Source organism: Oncorhynchus mykiss, chromosome 2 (genome assembly GCF_013265735.2).
Source record: "Oncorhynchus mykiss isolate Arlee chromosome 2, USDA_OmykA_1.1, whole genome shotgun sequence".
In the NCBI taxonomy this organism is placed as follows: Eukaryota; Metazoa; Chordata; class Actinopteri; order Salmoniformes; family Salmonidae; genus Oncorhynchus; species Oncorhynchus mykiss.
In genome coordinates, this window is record NC_048566.1 from 91,691,196 (window position 1) to 91,709,509 (window position 18,314).

The 18,314-nt window shown below is 41.4% G+C and overlaps 1 protein-coding gene across 1 annotated transcript in view; it reads right to left on the reverse strand.

Moving 5' to 3' along the window:
• Nucleotides 1-657: 657 nt before the first annotated feature.
• Nucleotides 658-18,314, reverse strand: part of lrriq1 (leucine-rich repeats and IQ motif containing 1) — a 48,977-nt gene continuing 31,320 nt past the window's right edge. Inside the window, exons 24-27 of the mRNA XM_021580318.2 lie at nt 8,923-9,124; nt 8,241-8,301; nt 7,579-7,699; nt 658-1,911 (exon numbers count right to left, since the gene is read on the reverse strand). Coding sequence (XP_021435993.2) covers nt 1,778-1,911; nt 7,579-7,699; nt 8,241-8,301; nt 8,923-9,124 — 518 coding nt within the window. The 3' untranslated portion in view covers nt 658-1,777. The remainder of the gene's footprint in view (nt 1,912-7,578; nt 7,700-8,240; nt 8,302-8,922; nt 9,125-18,314) is intronic.

Sequence of the window (18,314 nt, forward strand, 5' to 3'; positions counted from 1 at the left end):
AGCATTTCCTGCCAGGGAGCCACTCTCCTCTCCAGCTCCATCTATTTGTTTTCACATTCATTAACAGATCATTTACAGCCAACAGACAAGCGATGAACCTTCAACCCCACAGGGTTAGCCGCTTTGGTAAGGCGATGTTTGTGGTTGGATGGAATCTGAAATCCAAATTCAAATACACAGAACAAGAACCATTGGTAATAAAAAATAAAAAACACAATTGTAACACCAATGTTTGCGCTTTACTCAAAGCTGCGGCTGCTCTGACACGCTGTCTGGCAACATCTCTGGATATCTGCAACTCCAGATTTAGTTCAAATCGGCAGACTCTACTGTGCACTGTATTTACACTGAGTGTACGGAATATTAGGAACACCTTCCCTTTTGCCCTCAGAACAGCCTCAATTTGTCAGGGCATGGACTCTACAAGGTGTCGAAAGCGTTCCACAGGGATGCTGGCCCATGTTGACTTCAATGCTTCCCACAGTTGTGTCAAGTTGGCTGGATGTCCTTTGGGTGATGGACCATTCATGATACACACGGGAAACTGTTGAGTGTGAAAAACCCAGCATCGTTGTAGTTCTTGACACACTCAAACCGGTGCGCATGGCACCTACTACCACCCCCCCCCCCCCCCCCCCCCCCCCCCCCGTTCAAAGGTACTTCAATCTTTTGTCCTGCCCATTCACCCTCTGAATGTCACACATGCAAAATCCATGTCTCAATTGTCTCAAGGCTTAAAAAAGTATTCTCCTCCCTTTCATATATACTGATTGAAGTGGATTTAACAAGTGACATCAATAAGGGATCAAAGCCTTCACCTGTATTCACCTATGTCAGTTGTTCCTAATGTTTTGAACACTCAGTGTATATGATAGTAAAATCAAAAAAGAAACTTGAATTTAATCATTATTTTAGAATCTCAAATGTATTTACCTTGATTATTAACAGCTGAGTAAAAGGGCCACTTCATCAACTTCAGCAAGAAATAAGTAGCATTAAAAAATCATATTTTTTCTTAGACATGCAACATCTAAGATAAGACACCTTCTACACGTACATTTTAGTAGCTGCTCTTATCCAGAGCGACTTTATACATTTTCATACTTTCTTTTCATATTGGTCCTCCATGGGAATCAAACCCACAACCCTGGTGTTGCAAGTGCCATGCTCTACCAACTCAGACACACGGGACCCAATTCTAAATTCTATATTTTCATTTACCAAAGGCTACTATACCACAGTAGCAGAGACTGGTCTGGAAATCTTGTAAAATAAATCTAAATGAAATCAAAATACAAACATCCTAACAATTAGAATAGAAATGTTCTGTTTCTTATTTCGAACCATTGTCTGCATATTAAGCGTGTGATTTGTTGAGCGTTTGGGACTTTGCTCCATGCGTTCCGGTGTTGGCTGAGGTCGCATTAAGGCAGCGATATCCATGCATAATGACCAGCATGAAAACGCCTGCAGATATTTGGGCTGGGCTTCTCCCATTGCTTTTAATTAATTTTCAGAAGACCCACGGAGGCCAAGCCAGATCTGAGAGCGAAAAGGCAGCTGCAAGACATTTTAGTATAGGAGATTAATGACAATCAAAACTTTTGAGGGGAGAAAAGTTAAACGTTGCAGAATGAATGAAATGTCAACATAATGCACATACTGTATGGGGCTGTCAAAACGTTACTGTGAACAGAATAATGGTTGTCATGCTTACTGTTTTGGACATACGGTGAATAAAGCTAAACCAGTTTCTTGGTAATTAACAAATGTCTTGTTACTTGTGCAGTTTGTCCCTTTTTTTGCCCCCTCCCCAGCCACCACTCATCTGGACAGGGTTATCCCGGAAAGACATGCGCTCCTTTTTAGATGAGGCAGAGGTCACTCTTTGGGGAGAAGGTGCTTCTTTGTCTGCAGAAAAAGAGAAAGACACAAAAGAAACATCTAACAAAATTGCATGATATATTAGCATATCACATATCAACATTTCTCAGGATAAAGTATTTATGCCCTGATGCTCTTTGCCTGAAGAAAAATATATTGAAACATACCATTTACTGTAGTTTTATACAACGGGTAGGTCTAATACTGAATGCTGATTGGCTAAAACCGCATTCCAGTCGGTGGCTATTCCACAAGTTACCACCGGCTAAATCTATGACGTTAAAATGCCCATTTACTCTGTTCTATCTGACTGCCAAATCCACTATCTCATCAGCCCAGCCAAGCAATTAATAAACTTGATCTCCACTATAAAAATCATCTTGACATTATCTCACATTTCTTTTAGACTAACATTTAGTTTTCAACAGCGGAAATTTGTATAAACCTTGCTGTCTGTCTCTCCGACATTTACAACATGTCCAATAGTAATGAATGTGTCGGGAGTCGGATGAGACAGACAGACAGACAGGCAGCTTTTCTCAGGCAGTCGAAATCATTAATCAGCATAATTTTTTATGGATATATACAAAGAACTACCAATAGAAAACAGGTGAAATTAAATTAAGTGCAGCTATTTGGAAATCTTTCCAGCTTCAGTTTGAAGTGTATGTGGTAGCTGCGTTGTTGGTTAGCTGTCGAACAACAGTATCCTGACGAGAGCACATTTTCTATGCCAGGTCAAGTCGCTCATCATTAGCTTATTGTTATGGATGTAAAACAGTTTAAACAAATGCAAATGCGGCTACCTCATTGTTATTCTGGCTGCACTGTTTGACGTGACTGTAAATTAGCCATAGTTGGCCAGCTAGCAAGCAAGGGATAATAACGTTGGCTGCCAGTATGGCAATGGAACATTTAGAACGAACGATTGGATACAAAACAAAAAGGCTTAATGACTGGGTCACGTCTCTGGCAACGGAACCGATAGAACGAACTACCAGCCGGCTTGGGTAGCAACTCAAGATTTGCGTCGGGAATATATCTTGTGGAAAGATGAAATAGTATGAAGAAATTAATAAAAATAATGTTTTTAATGAAAATAATGTCAATCATTATTTGAATGTGTTGGTAACCTGTTGTATAAAAGTGATAATGCCCTCGGAGCTGGTGTTTGGAGGATATAATGGCATAGTTTGCCGGCCCTCGACGAAACAACACCTGTGCCAATATATCCTCCAAACACCAGCTTCTCGGGCATTATCACTTAAATATATTACACTAAAAAGTATGTGGACAGCTGCTTGTTCCAAAATCATTGGGGTTAATATGGAGTTGGTCCCCCCTTTGCTGCTATAACAGCCTCCACTCTTCTGGGAAGGCTTTCCACTAGATGTTGGAACATTGCTGCGGGGACTTCCGTTCATCCACAAGAGCATTATTGAGGTAGGGCACTGATGTTGGGCGATTAGGCCTGGTTCGCATTTGGCGTTCCGGTCAGGGCTTTGTGAAGGCCAGTCAAGTTCTTCCACACCAATCTCAACAAACATTATTTTTTTTTTTTTACCCCTTTTTTCTCCCCAATTTCATGATATCCAATTACAATCTTGTCTCATCGCTGCAACGGGCTCGGGAGAGGCGAAGGTCGAGTCATGACCAGCCAAACCACACTTCTTAACACCCGCCCGCTTAGCCGCACCAATGTGTTGGAGGCTACCGAAGTCAGCCTGCAGGCATCTGGCCACAAGAAATTGCTAGAGCGCAATGAGCCAAGTAAAGCCCCCCGGCCAAACCCTCCCCTAACCCGGACAATGCTGGGCCAGGATGTCCATGTCCCATCACTCTCTAGCAACTCCTTGTGGCAGGCATGCACACTGACTTCGGTCGCCAGTTGTACGGTGTTTCCTCTGACACATTGGTGCGACTGGCTTCCGGGTTAAGCGAGCAGTGTGTCAAGAGGCAGTGCGGCTTGGCAGGGTTGTGTTTCGGGGTACTCATGGCTCTCGACCTTCGCCTCTCCCGAGTCCGTACGGGAGTTGCAGCGATGGGTCAAGACTGGAACTACCAATTGGACATCACGAAATTGGGGAGAAAAAGCGGTAAAAAGTACAAAAATAAAATATTATAATAATAATATTTCCCTTCATTTGAACTAAGAGGCCTAGCCCGAACCATGAAACAGCCCCAGACCATTATTACTCCTCCACCAAACTTTACAGTTGGCACTATGCATTCGGGCAGGTAGCATTCTCCTGGTATCTGTCAGATTCATCCGTCAGAATGCAAGATGGTGAGGCGTGATTCTTCACTCCAGAAAATGCGTTTCCACTGCTCAGGAGTCCAATGATGGCGAGCTCTACACCACTCAAGCCGAGCTTGTGTGACCTACCACTTCACGGCCGAGCCGTTGTTGCTCCTAGATGTTTCCACTTCACAATAACATCAATTACAGTTGACCAGGGCAGCTAAAGCAGGGCAGAAATTTTACAAACAGACAGCCTATGATGGTGCCACAATAAAGTCACTGAGCTCTTCAGTAAGGCCATTCTATTGCCAATGTTTGTCTATGGAGATTGCATGGCAGTGTGCTGGATTTTATACACATGTCAGCAACAGGTGTGGCAGAAATAGCCGAATCCACTGATTTGATGGAGTGTCCACATACCTTTGTATATATAGTGTACATATAGCGTACATTATAGCAACTACTTTGTATAGCCTAGGCTACCACACTGAAATGCATGGACAGCTCCTCATGCAAAGTGTATTGTACTAAACTCTGTTAACGGGAGGCTGTAGGGGAGGCTGTTCCATTTCACCTGAGGATCAAAACTAAGCTCTTCAAACACAAGAACAAAGGGAGCGTGTCTGTGGGCATGATGTGTTCCACGTGTACCGGCCACAGTGAGCCAGACGAGCCCCACACAGGGAGCTCAGCAGTGGGGAGGATCACGAGGAGGTGGTGGGGGGCTGGAGCACAGCACACATTACAGGTACTGACCAGCTCCCAATATCTGCATGGCTGGTGTCCCATATAGTGTATCATAATCTGTATGTCTATTTTTTTATGATTCATTGTAGGGAAAATATAACTCCCTCACACACAATTTTATCTCTACACATTTATTGTCAGTCAAATACCTTTTTGAAGGTACCCTAGCGGATAAGAGCATTGGAACAGTAACCGATATATCGCTACTTCAAATCCCAGAGCCGACTAGGTGAAAAAAATCTGTCAATATACCCTTGAGCAAGGCACTTAACCATCATTTCTCCAGTAAGTCGCTTTGGATAAGAGCTAAATTACTAAAATGTAAATGTTTTAAGACTCCCTTTTTATCATTAAACCATACTAAATATAATATTGAGTATCTGTGGCCACAGCTTATTTCCATCTGAATGGTTTGATCCTTCAACGTTTTATTAAAAACACTCAGCCAGCCACAGGGGTCATTTTGTGCTTGTTTGGAGAAACTATTCAGAACTTATGTGTTGAAATGTTGGAAATAAAGTATTTATTTATTTGTTTGTTCCGAATCAAAAACAGAGGACAAAACAAATCTTGTCTTTATTAACACACATGTTGGTAATTTAGTTGCTATTTTCAAGGGTCATGCTATTAAAAAGTAGGTAAATAAATAAACAGTCGCACATTCCCTCGACCGCTGTGACCAAACAAATCGCTTTCAGTCATTTTACTCCCATTAGCTTTGAATGGGAACAGCATTGAGGCAGTAGATAGGTAAGTTACATGGTTTCTTCTGCACAACTAATGAAAATATTTAGTGGGGCTGAAAACACACTTCATGGCTCCGCCCCAGCGAGCGGTGGGTATCACATTGCAATAGGTTATAGAGTTTTTACATGGTCTTTACTGCCATGGCAAGCTAAGTGAACCCCTGACTTTAAAGCTGGATACTTTGATATAGTCTCTATACTCCTTCAGAGGCTAATTAAATATTTTAACTTTGTTTTCTGATGAGATATTTTTGCTGCTTTAAACTGGCATGGATTCTCCCTGCTTATGCTTTCAAAAGAGAGCTTCCAGTCTATGGCACTACTGCTTTACTTTGGTGAGTTGCCAGCTAAGAGCTGTACCATTTATCCATGAAATAACTTTTTGATATTTGGCTAATTAAATGCAGTTTCCCAGTTTATGAAATATCAAATTGGCTTTTGAAAAATAAACCAGTCTTACACATACATACATATTTCAATTTACTAAGGATTGTTTGATCACAGAGCCGCACAGAAAGTCTCTCTCTTCACCCTGCTCTAGGTCCTACAACAACGTGCCTTTATCCCGCAGAGAGTCACTGCCCTCGTGGATATCATTTAGTAATTATCATCGGAATCTAATTTAGCTCCGTTAGGAAGGAACAGTATTTGTCTTCTTTTTTAGATTCCTGCAGCTTGTTTAATCTGGTCATCTGTTTGTTTCCTGGCTGTGTCTGTCAGAAGCATCTTTGTCACTCAGACTCCTGAGCGGAAGGCTGTCTGACAGAAAGGCCAGTCATTCTTCTCTGAAAATGACTTTTTTGCCTGTTTCTTGTCGAGGAGCAGCGCTCTGTCCCCTTCCCGACCCCACCCCAAGCTCCCGATCGACCCGGGGCACTAAGCCGGACCCGTTATCCCTGCTCTGCCACACACACACATATACACACACACAACGCAACAGATGCATACACACACACACACACAATGCACACACATTACACATACACAGACAGAAATAGCACACACACGTCATATTATCATAACCTACTATTCATCAGATTTATGACAGTAGTCTGTTTGGAACGTGTGCTGGCCAGGCAGCTCATCTCATCCTTAAGCTACAGTGATTACATTTAGATCATTGAAAAAGTGCTTTTCATTATACAAGACTTTTGTCTTTCTAGAATGGTCCCATGCTCACATGTGCCTGATATCATATCGCCTCTCACAGACACATATCTCGGCTCTTACTTTTCAGTGACTTTAAGTGACAGAGAATGTTCTGTCTTTAGTGACATTTAAATGGAGGGCCGAAAAAATATTCCTGCTAACTTACAACTAAAAACCAAATCATGGAATAAACATTGGAAAGGAACATTTTTGATTTGCTTGCAAAGGACAAATATTCCAATTAGGAAATCTTCAGAATATATTAAGAAATTTACACATTTAATTATGTATGACACAGTGGTAAACACACACAAAACGTGTATGTTGAACTAAATGTTTAGTGGTGCGTAGATCCAGCAACAGGTAAAACAAGACAAAGAATTTGGGAAGGTAATAGGTGGGCTAAATAGTAGCTTGGTTGTGGTTAATAACATTTGGGAAGGTAATAGGTGGGCTAAATAGTAGCTTGATTGTGGTTAATAACATTTGGGAAGGTAATAGGTGGGCTAAATAGTAGCTTGGTTGGGGTTAATAACATTTGGGAAGGTAATAGGTGGGCTAAATAGTAGCTTGGTTGGGGTTAATAACATTTGGGAAGGTAATAGGTGGGCTAAATAGTAGCTTGGTTGGGGTTAATAACATTTAAACTCATTCAATTCAGGAAATAAACAGAAATTCCAATTCCAAATATTGCTCATTCATATGCATTAAGGAAAATGTGAATTGAAAGTTCAGTTTACTTCCTGAATTTAAATGGAATTGACCCAACTCTGCTAGATAGTGAGTCTGAAGAAGAAATGTAAAACTCACTTAGTTGCCCCAAAAAGTTTCTCTGAGCTTCATTGTGTTCTTTGTGAGGCGGGGAGTTGGACGTTCCGCTGGCCCGCGACATTGGGGCCTGGTCTGGACCTTCTCTGTACCCTGCTACAGCCTACAAACACACACACACACACTGTTCAAATAAGGTCAAACATAATTTTTCTCACGCAACTGGCCCCAACATTTTGAAAACATTCAACAGCTAACTACGCGCTCATGTGCTCAAAGCAGAAAGGCAGTGTGTAGCTGAGGAAAGGGAAAGGGGGTGGTTAATTCAAACTGCACAGGGAGACCTGCGGTTTTCAACTTCAAAGAGTTGACGAGCATCAATATCATTCTCTGTTTTACATAAACCACACTGCACTGACACTGGTATTTCTACAAATCAAATAAAAAAATTGCCACGAGTTGATCAAATTGAAAGTGTCGTTACACTGGAAATAAGCCTTTTGAAAAAGAAACGTCTTAAACTCTAGGCGGAGTGGGAAACTAACTATGGAGTGAAACTTAAATATGAACTTGAAATGTAAACAATGCATGCTTCCATAAACTTTCTCCACAACCAAGATACAGACAGAATGAGAGGCAATTACTCAGTGAAAGTGAATCAGTCGTTGCTGGAATGTAACAGCGAGTCAAAATAAATAGCTCACCACGAGCTGCACTCTGCCTCCTTTCAGTATGTCTGGGTCAATCTCTGGGAGGAAACCATCACTGGAGACAGACAGAAAGGTTTCAAAACTCTGCTATTAGTGGTCGCTCTCCAATAGCGTGGTGGTTTCACTCCAACACCTCAGATCTATCACAGCATAAACATCAGATCAGTGGCATTACTGGCTTCCATTTAACTGCTATCATAATCCCAATGTCTGATTTCATATGTTATAGCCCCCCCCCCCTTGCATTTGTTACAGCTCCTAACAGTCCCCCCCCCCCCCCCCCCCCCCCCCGAAAATGCTAGATATTAAAAATGAAATAAAAACAGTCTGTATTCTTGTTTTGCATTTAAATATATTTCCTAAATTAGAATTTCTACATAAAGAAGTAATTTAATTGTTTTAAATGTTCTTGGGACATAATGTTTGAAAACAATTTGATTCTAGAACATTAGCCTTTATAAATGGGCCAATACTTTCTGCCACTTCTGTTCATTTTTTATGTAATAAACATGTAATATCCCTTTCATCCCCATCACCTGCATATATATATATATATAAAATCTACAATAATGTAATCTAACCTACTGTCCATCATTGTTATTCTTCTGTATGTTGAACATGAGTTGCAGACATACAATATCATGTACTGGTGCATATCAGGTCTAGAGAACCTCACCTCTCAGGGCGTCTGCTGTCAGAGTGCACAGGCTGGGTGTGGAGCCACTGGTAAGTGCGTTCCTGGTTCACCAGTGTTTGGTCCACTCTCTCTGTTGCGTCCTGGTTCAACAGCATTTGGTCCACCCTCCCTGGTGCTTGCTGGTTTAACCGTGTTTGGTCCAATCTGCCTGTTCCCTCCAGGGCTAGTTCTGCCTGGTGAGCTGCACTTGACAGAAAATATATTTTGGTAAAACATCCCTGGTGATAACAGTTACAAGAAAATCACAGAGCTGCTTCCCTACACAGTCCTGCTGCTACAACGGCAACCAGGTGCAGAGACATCTTAACAAATGATGTGAGGCATAATTTATATAGGAGAGAGAGAGAGCGATTGTGTTAACACATGCACACCAACACCATATTCCCTATACAGTGCACTACTTTTGACCAGAGCCCTAAGGGCAATACACTACATAGGGAATAGGGTGCCATTTGGAACAGGACCAAGGATAAATAAACAGAGGGAGCCTGGACTGTGACAAAGATTGACAAGTCGAGCGCTAGGCTAGGTTTTCCTCCCGAGCTGTAAGAGACAGATCAGTGCTTAGCTAAAGCTCACAGCGTTTATGTTGGGGCTTAAGGTAGCCATTTGTTTGGAGGGCTCTGGGGGCATTACTATAATACACTCGGAGTTGCTGAATGACGCAACAGCCAGGAGAGGTTGGGGGTCCTTTCATGGTGTGTGTGTCTATGTGTGTATGTGTGTATGTGTGTGTGGTTGTGTGTTCTTGTAAAATTAAATTAATTTGAGCAACGTATCAAATAGAGAAAGCATTCAAAGATTTACGAACAACTCTGAAAATCCCATAATAAAGGCCGTAATTTAAAGTAAACATTTGCTCCCCGTTCACGGCCCGCCAACATACTGCCGACAGTAATGCTGCCTAAGATGGCCGTGAATTGATAAGGAATTTTGACAGCCCGGTGCTGGAACTAATGACGCATTTATTTAACTAATTTTCATGCTTTTGCCCAGCAGTAAAAAAGTAGAAAAGGTTTCATAACTGGCAGTCATCAAGGGTTAATTAAGAACCCAGTAAAAACGTCAAGTGATGGAAGCTCCCCCGGGGTAGTAAGGTCAGGAGATGTTGTTTTTGTGTTTCAAGTGTTCAAGTGTTTCACACTTCCTGGAGCAGAAAGTATAAGTGGCATGTTTTAGTAGAACATAAAAAATACAGTACTAATGTATGTTTTACATCGTTTTCAATACTGCATTGTCCTACTGTAAACAGTGCCTTCGGAAAGTATTCAGACCCCTTGACTTTTTCCACATTTTGTTACGTTACAGCCTTATTCTAAAATGTATTTAAAAAACAAAATCCTCATCAATGAGGATGACTTATGTACTGGGTTTGACCAGGCCACAGATAGCAACAGAGATGTATTTATCTTGGGTGATTTTAATATAAATTGGAAGGATCACAATAATTTGAATAGAACAAAATTGACAATTGAACAAAACCAGTTGATATTGCCAATCATTTTGCAGATTTTTTTTACAAAGAAAATTAAATTACTGAGCAACAATGTAAACATACATTCTTCCAAACAAGCTATTGTCCAATGGATTGATGATCATATTATGAGCATCAAGATCTGCTCTTTTAGTCTACAAACGGTGTCAGTGGAGGAGGTGTTAAACCTATTGAAGTCATTACCTGATGGTAAATCTACAGGTTATGGTCTTATGGACAATTTTTTTGCTTTGCTGTGCTGCTCCCCAGATTGCAGTTCCACTGAGATACACATTTAATTGGTCACTTGAAAAGGGAATGTTTGCAAATGTATGGAAGCATGCGAAACTGTGTCCTATTCCGAAAGACTGCAAAGAACCCATTACTCCTGCCAATAGTCGACCAATTAGTCTACTCCCTACACTCAGTAAGATATTGGAGGGTATTGTGAGTAGACAAATATGGGAGTACACGGAAAATAATGATCTGATTACAGCCAATCAGCATGCTTATCGCAAAAAACATTCCACTACCACTGCATTGGTTGACATGACTGACCAGTGGCTCAATGCTATGGATAATGGCAAGTTTGTGGGTGTACTATTTTTAGATTTCAGTGCAGCATTTGATTTAGTGGATCATAAAATAATTTGGACAAAATTAATGCATTATGGTTTTAAGGAGGTAGCATTGAATTGGGTACAGTCATATCTAACTGACAGGAAACAGTCCACCTATATCAATGGTTCATTTTCTTCCCCTCATGTGTTAAACTGTGGAATACCGCAGGGCAGCTGCCTTTGGCCACTTCTTTATTTAATATATACCAACGATCTTCCCTATGCCTTAGCTGAAACTCAAGCTACTATATTTGCAGATGATACTACAATTTATGCAGCAAGACAATCGGTTCAACATGTACAGCAAGCTTTACAAGGAGATTTTGAGAATATCAGGGAGTGGGTTTGCCAAAACAAACTTGTTTTAAACACCAAGAAAACCAAAGTTATGTTGGTCTGTTCAACTAGGAAAAGGCCAAAACAGCATGGGATACAATTAAGTATGGGAGGAGTACAAATTGAAGAAGTGGCAGAAACCAAACTATTGGGAGTTCAGCTAGACAACTGCTTATCATGGTCGTCTCAAATAACTAATTTATGTAAAAAAAATATATGTATATTAAAACAGCATGCATAATCAGAAGGATAGCTAAATATTTACCAGGAAAAATTATTCAGCAAATAACACAGGCATTGGTTGAGAGTCAGGTGAACTACTGTTCTGTGGTCTGGGGAAATGCATCATCAAGTAAAGTTAGGAGGCTGCAGAATGCACAGAATAAAGCAGCAAGGATTGTTTTAAGGTGGAGATATGGTTCTTCTGTTGCAGTCATGTGCAGTGTTCTTGGTTGGTCATCAATCGACAAGATAATTGAAAAAAAAACATGCTTATTTTATTTCATAATATACATAATTTAAAACGGCCAAGTTCTATTCACAACGGTATTCAGTTGGTAAGAGACAGACATTCCGTAAATACTAGGAATAGATTGTCCAACATCTATGCGTTATCCAGACAGAAAAGAGAAATAGGCAAAAGAACATTTCGATTTAGAGCAATAAAGAAATGGAATAAATTAACTGAGCAAACTAGAAACCTTTCAATATATACATTTAAACATTATTTTAAAACGATTTAAATATAATACATAGAAATGTTGTGGGACTATAGTAGATGAAGAATCAATATTTTTTAGATTGAGTATTTATTGGGTCATTATGTTAGTATATTATGTATGTTTGTAATAGTGTGTTATATGTGAAAATGTGTTCGTATTATAAATTGTATTTTAATATTTAAGGACTCTTGGAAGATTAGTCCAAATGGGGACTAAAAGAGATCCAAATCAAATCAAATCAATCTACACACAATACCCCATAATGACAAAGCAAAAACAGGTTGGCATTTTTGCAAATTTATTAAAAAACAAAAACAAATGGAATATCACATTTACATAAGTATTCAGATTGTCACGACTTCTCCCGAAGTCGATGCCTCTCCTTGTTCGGGCGGTGCTCGCCGGTCTTCTAGCCATCATTGATCTATGTTTCATTTTCCATTGGTTTTGTCTGGTCTTCTTACACACCTGGTTCCAATCCCATTCATTAAGTGTTGTATATTTAACCCTCTGTTTCCCCTCCTGTCCTTGTCAGAGATTGTTTATTGTTATGTTCATGTTTTATGGATTGGTGTGCGACGGGTTCTTGTACCCACATTTATTTTATTATGGACTTTGGTTTTGGAGTTTATGTTTTAAGTTATTCAAATACTCCAATTATACCAAGTTTGATTCTCCTGCTCTTGACTTCCCTGCCACCTACATACACGACGTGACACAGATCCTTTACTCAGTACATTGTTGAAGCATCTTTGGCAGCGATTACAGCCTAGAGTATTCTTGGGTATGATGCTACAAGCTTGGCACACCTGTATTTGGGGAATTTCTCCCATTCTTCTCTGTAGATCCACTCAAGCTCTGTCAGGTTGAATGGGGAGCATTGCTGCAAAGCTATTTACAGAGGCCTCTCCAGAGATGTTTGATCGGGTTCAAGTCCGGACTCTGGTTGGGCCACTAAAGGACATTCAGAGACTTGTCCCGAAGCCACTCCTGCGTTGTCTTGGCTGTGTGCTTAGGGTCATTGCCCTGTTGGAAGGTTTACATGAAGGATCTCTGTGTACTTTGCGCTGTTTATCTTTCCCTCGATCCTGACTAGTCTACCAGTCCCTGCCGCTGAAAAACATCCCTACAACATGATGCTTCCATCACCATGCTTCACCGTAGAGATGGTACCAGGTTTCCTCCAGACGTGACGCTTGGCATTCAGGCCAAAAAGTTACATATTGGATTCATCAGACCAGAGCATCTTCTTTCTCACTGGCTGATAGTCCTTTAGGTGCCTTTTGGCAATCTCCAAGTAGACTGTCATGTGCCTTTTACTGAGGAGTGGCTTCTGTCTGGCCACTCTACCATAAAGGCCTGATTGGTGGAGATGGTTGTCCTTCCAGAAAGTTCTCCCACCTCCACAGAGAAACTCTAGAGCTCTTGACCATTGGGTTCTTGGTCACCTCCAAGACCAAGGCCCTTCTCCCTCGATTGTTCAGTTTGGCCGGGCGGCCAGCCAAACTTCTTCCATTTAAGAATGATGGAGGCCACTGTGTACTTGGGGACCTTCAATGCTGCAGAAATTGTTTGGTACCCTTCCCCAGATCCGTGCCTCGACACAATCCTACCTCTACGGACAATTCCTTCGACCTCATGGTTTGGTTTTTGCTCTGACATGCACTGTGGGACCTTATATAGACTTTTATTTAATTTAACCTTTATTTAACTAAGCAAGACACGTGTGCCTTTCCAAATCATGTCTAATCAATTGAATTTACCACAAGTGGACTCCAATCAAGTTGTAGAAACATATCATTGATGATCAATGGAAACAGGATGCCCCTGAGCTCAATATCGAGTCATAACAAAGGGTCTGAATACTTATGCAAATAAGGTATTTCTGTTTTGAATTTGTATACATTTGCTGTGTAGATTGAAGAGGGCAAAACATAATATTATAAATTTTAGAATAAGGCGTAACGTAACAAAATGTGGAAAAAGTGAAGGGGTCTGAATACTTTCCCTCACCCCAGGCCCATGTCAAAACATAGTGGTACTCCTTCCACCTTCCCCTCACCCCAGGCCCATGTCAAAACATTCTAGTACTCCTTCCACCTTCCCCTCACCCATGTCAAAACATACTAGTACTCCTTCCACCTTCCATACTAGTACTCCTTCTACCTTCCCCTCACCCCCAGGCCCATATCAAAACATACTAATACTCTTTCCACCTTCCCCTCACCCCCAGGCCCATGTCAAAACATACTAGTACTCTTTCCACCTTCCCCTCACCCCCAGGCCCATGTCAAACCATACTGGTACTCCTTCCGCCTTCCCCTCACCCCCAGGCCCATGCAGTTCCCTGTCCTGATCCAGACATAACCCTCCTTCCACTATCCCCCTCAACCCACCCTCACACCCTGTCCTGTTCCCCTGCTCCAGGACAGGAGGAGTCACGCCTGTTAAGTGGGGCTTTTAAGCACATTATCCAATCTCTTTCTATCGAGGCGAGGGGGGCAAAAGGGAGCCAGGGGGAGCCCTGTCTTAAATGATATCTGAGAGAGAATGTGCTCATTCAAGGGGGTGCAAGGGGGAGCCTGGGACAGTCTGGATGGGGAGGTGGGTGTGGTCAGGGTCACGTCCTGCAGCTACCAAGTCGTAAAGGAGAGGCATGTCGTAGGCACTTTAGAGTAATTCAGAACAAGTTGTGGACGCGGGTGGTGGATGACTGTAATCCCATGGCTCTGGATCCGAAGGTCACGTGTTCAAGCCCAGTTCAATCCTTTATTTTTTCACCTATCCCAAAGTTAACCCTTAACTTAAAAACATACCAACATTTGACATTTGGATACATGGAACGATACTGAGCAGAAGGAGCAACCCAGGGTGTCAAAAACCCTTCGAAATTTTACATTTAAAGCAACTTCGAAATTTGACGTTTGGAGAAACATGGCATCAGAATCTTTAGTCAAATTGGTAAAACCATGAGATCTTGTTGGTTAAACTAGCCTCATGGGATCTTCATAGATTTCACCAGAAGCCAATATGAGCTTCTCTCTCTCCCTCCCTTCCCCCCCTCTCTCTTTCTCCTTCCCTCTCTCTCTCCCTCCCTCTCGCTAGCGCTGCCTCCTGCCCTGCCCTGTCGTGGAGATGACCCTATGGGGATATGCCGTTGTGAGTTTCAGCGCCAGACTTAAAGCAGGAGTGGAGGAGAGGAGGAGGAGGTCAGCTTTTATCATAGTGCTTGTCTCCTACTTTCCTTCGCCCAGGGGTCAAGCCTTCACCTCAAGAGAGCAAACCACACACGGTCACCCAGCGGTCAACAGGCAGGCGGCGCAGGCCACAGACACACACACACACGCAGGCCACAGGCACTATGATAATAACAGTCTTTATTAAGGAAGGTGAGACGGTTGAGCTGGCTCCTGGCCTGCTCCAAGTCACGCACTAGCTACATGCTTGCACTATATCCAGTATAACTTTGCAAATGTAGTATTTTAGGTGTGACATTTTTTTTCATGTTTTCCCAATATAATACTATTTTGGATTTAACATTTAAACCCAAATTTGCATTCCCAAATCCCATAAAGTGAAAATGTAGGATGTTGTAGGATGTTGTTAGTTCAATAGCCGTTCAGAAGGAAGGATTCAGAAGGATTCTGGGTAAGTCAAGCATGTAGGAGCCGTTCACTTGTTTTGTTTGTTCAATTGTGTTGTTTATATATTCAGAATGATATTATTGTGATTTGTGAAACTAAAACAACAATCCTTATCACTTAAGTCTGTGTTATTTATCTATATGCAACAGTATCAAATCTACAAAGAAAACAAAGAGAGATACAAGTTCAAACTAATAGGTTACTTCCATCTAATTGTTCATTATGAGTGCTTGATGTGGGGACTTCAATCACTGAGGTAACAGTCAGGTACACACCCAATAAACAAGTTACTAAATGATTAGACATGGTTGAAGTAACGTTAAATATGACATTGTTATATCATCATTTCTGTATAGTTTGAAGTGCAGGTGAATTATTTCAAGATTCCTTCACCCCGATGCTAAATTCAGATGCTAAATTCCCTGTCAAGCGTGTCAGAACTTTGGATAAGCACCGAACCAACAGGCAGCTATAACCCACACCTCCAGGCCGTCCAAACCCTGACTGCCTATTGCATTGCAACCATATTTCCACTATCGTTCCCAGCATCTTTCCTCCTCCCTGGTCCTGATCATTCATCAAACAGGCTGTACCTTGCAGAGCGCAACACATCAGCTGATAAAGTACAGGGTCAATGACTTGGCGTGTGTCCAAAATGGCACCTTATTCACTATACCAGTGTTTCCGCTGCAGTCATTTATATGTTGCGCTGTGCCACGGCAAAAAACAATATGGAACAGGAAAGAGCGCCTCTGACGAGGAGCACTTTGAAGACGCTAGAACAGTCCACATTTACATTTCCTCTGCCGAGGAGCACTTTGAAGACGCTAGAACAGTCCACATTTACGTTTCCTCTAACGAGGAGCACTTCGAAGACGCTAGAACAGTCCACATGTACGTTTCCTCTGACGAGGAGCACTTGAAAGACGCTAGAACAGTCCACATGTACGTTTCCTCTGCCGGGGAGCACTTTAAAGACGCTGACGAGGAGCACTTGGAAGACGCTAGAACAGTCCACATTTACGTTTCCTCTGCCGAGGAGCACTTGGAAGACGCTAGAACAGTCCACATTTACATTTCCTCTGCCGAGGAGCACTTGGAAGACGCTAGAACAGTCCACATTTACATTTCCTCTGCCGAGGAGCACTTGGAAGACGCTAGAACAGTCCACATTTACATTTCCTCTGACGAGGAGCACTTGGAAGACGCTAGAACAGTCCACATTTACGTTTCTTATGCAAACAAAACTAGTAATGAATAGAAACATATGACTACCCCAGAGTAGAATAGTTTATCTATTCATCTAGTCGGCTTATTGTTTGTTCTAGCCTATGTGAGAGAAATATTCCCTACGGCACTCAACATTCATGTAATTTTTTATTTATTTAACCTTTATTTAACTAAGCAAGTCAGTTAAGAACACATTTTTATTTACAATGACAGCCTATGAGCAGTGGGTTAACTGCCTTGTTCAGGTGCAGAACAACAGATTTTTACCTTGTCAGCTCGGGCATTCAATGTAGCAAACTTCCGGTTATAAGTCCAACGCTCTAACCACTAGGCTACCTGCTGCCTCATAGAGACATGCATTCTGACAAGCAGTCAATGCACAACATTCATGTTAGGAGTGGCATAGAGAAATGCATTCTGACAAGCAGTCAATGCACAACATTCATGTTAGGAGTGCCATAGAGAAATGCATTCTGACAAGCAATCAATGCACAACATTCATGTTAGGAGTGTCATAGAGAAATGCATTCTGACAAGCAGTCAATGCACAACATTCATGTTAGGAGTGCCATAGAGAAATGCATTCTGACAAGCAATCAATGCACAACATTCATGTTAGGAGTGTCATAGAGAAATGCATTCTGACAAGCAGTCAATGCACAACAATTCTTGTAATTGTGGGAAAAACAACAGTTTTAATGGCCTTTGTTAAAAAGAGGAGGATTCCAGCTTTCCATTCCTAATTTACTTTTTTCTCAACTCCTAAATATGTGTGAACTGCACCATTTTAATTCTTAAGAGTCTAAACTGAGTTGTCTAAGCTGACATATGGAATTGTTTTAAGATGGTCATACCATGAATCATTTAGCTATTTGATTTCAAATTTTAGGACCCCTTTAGGTATAAAAAAGATATATACAATATTGAATTTGGCCTTTACTACTATAGCCCATAGAAACGCATTGAATAACACATTCATAAATGGCAAAATAAATAATAAGGAATAAGGTTTTGAAATATCTGTCCTATATCTAGGAGGTATAAGAATGCTCAGGAAATATATATATATATGTATATATATTTTTTTTACACATATTTAACCCCTTTTTTGGGTAGGCACAAAACTACCACCATACTTCCATTCATTTTTTAAACGGGTGCCGGATGCCTTCAGACGAGTCCAGTGACACTTGTGGGGCAAAATGGTGAACACCATCATGTTCGTGAGAATCTCCCCTTTCCACAGTGGGGTCACATTAGTTTGTAGCCAAAACAGTTCGGAAGCTACAGGCAGAAGTTGGCACATTGACAGTACCGATTTCAGACGAGTCCCGTGGTGCTTGTG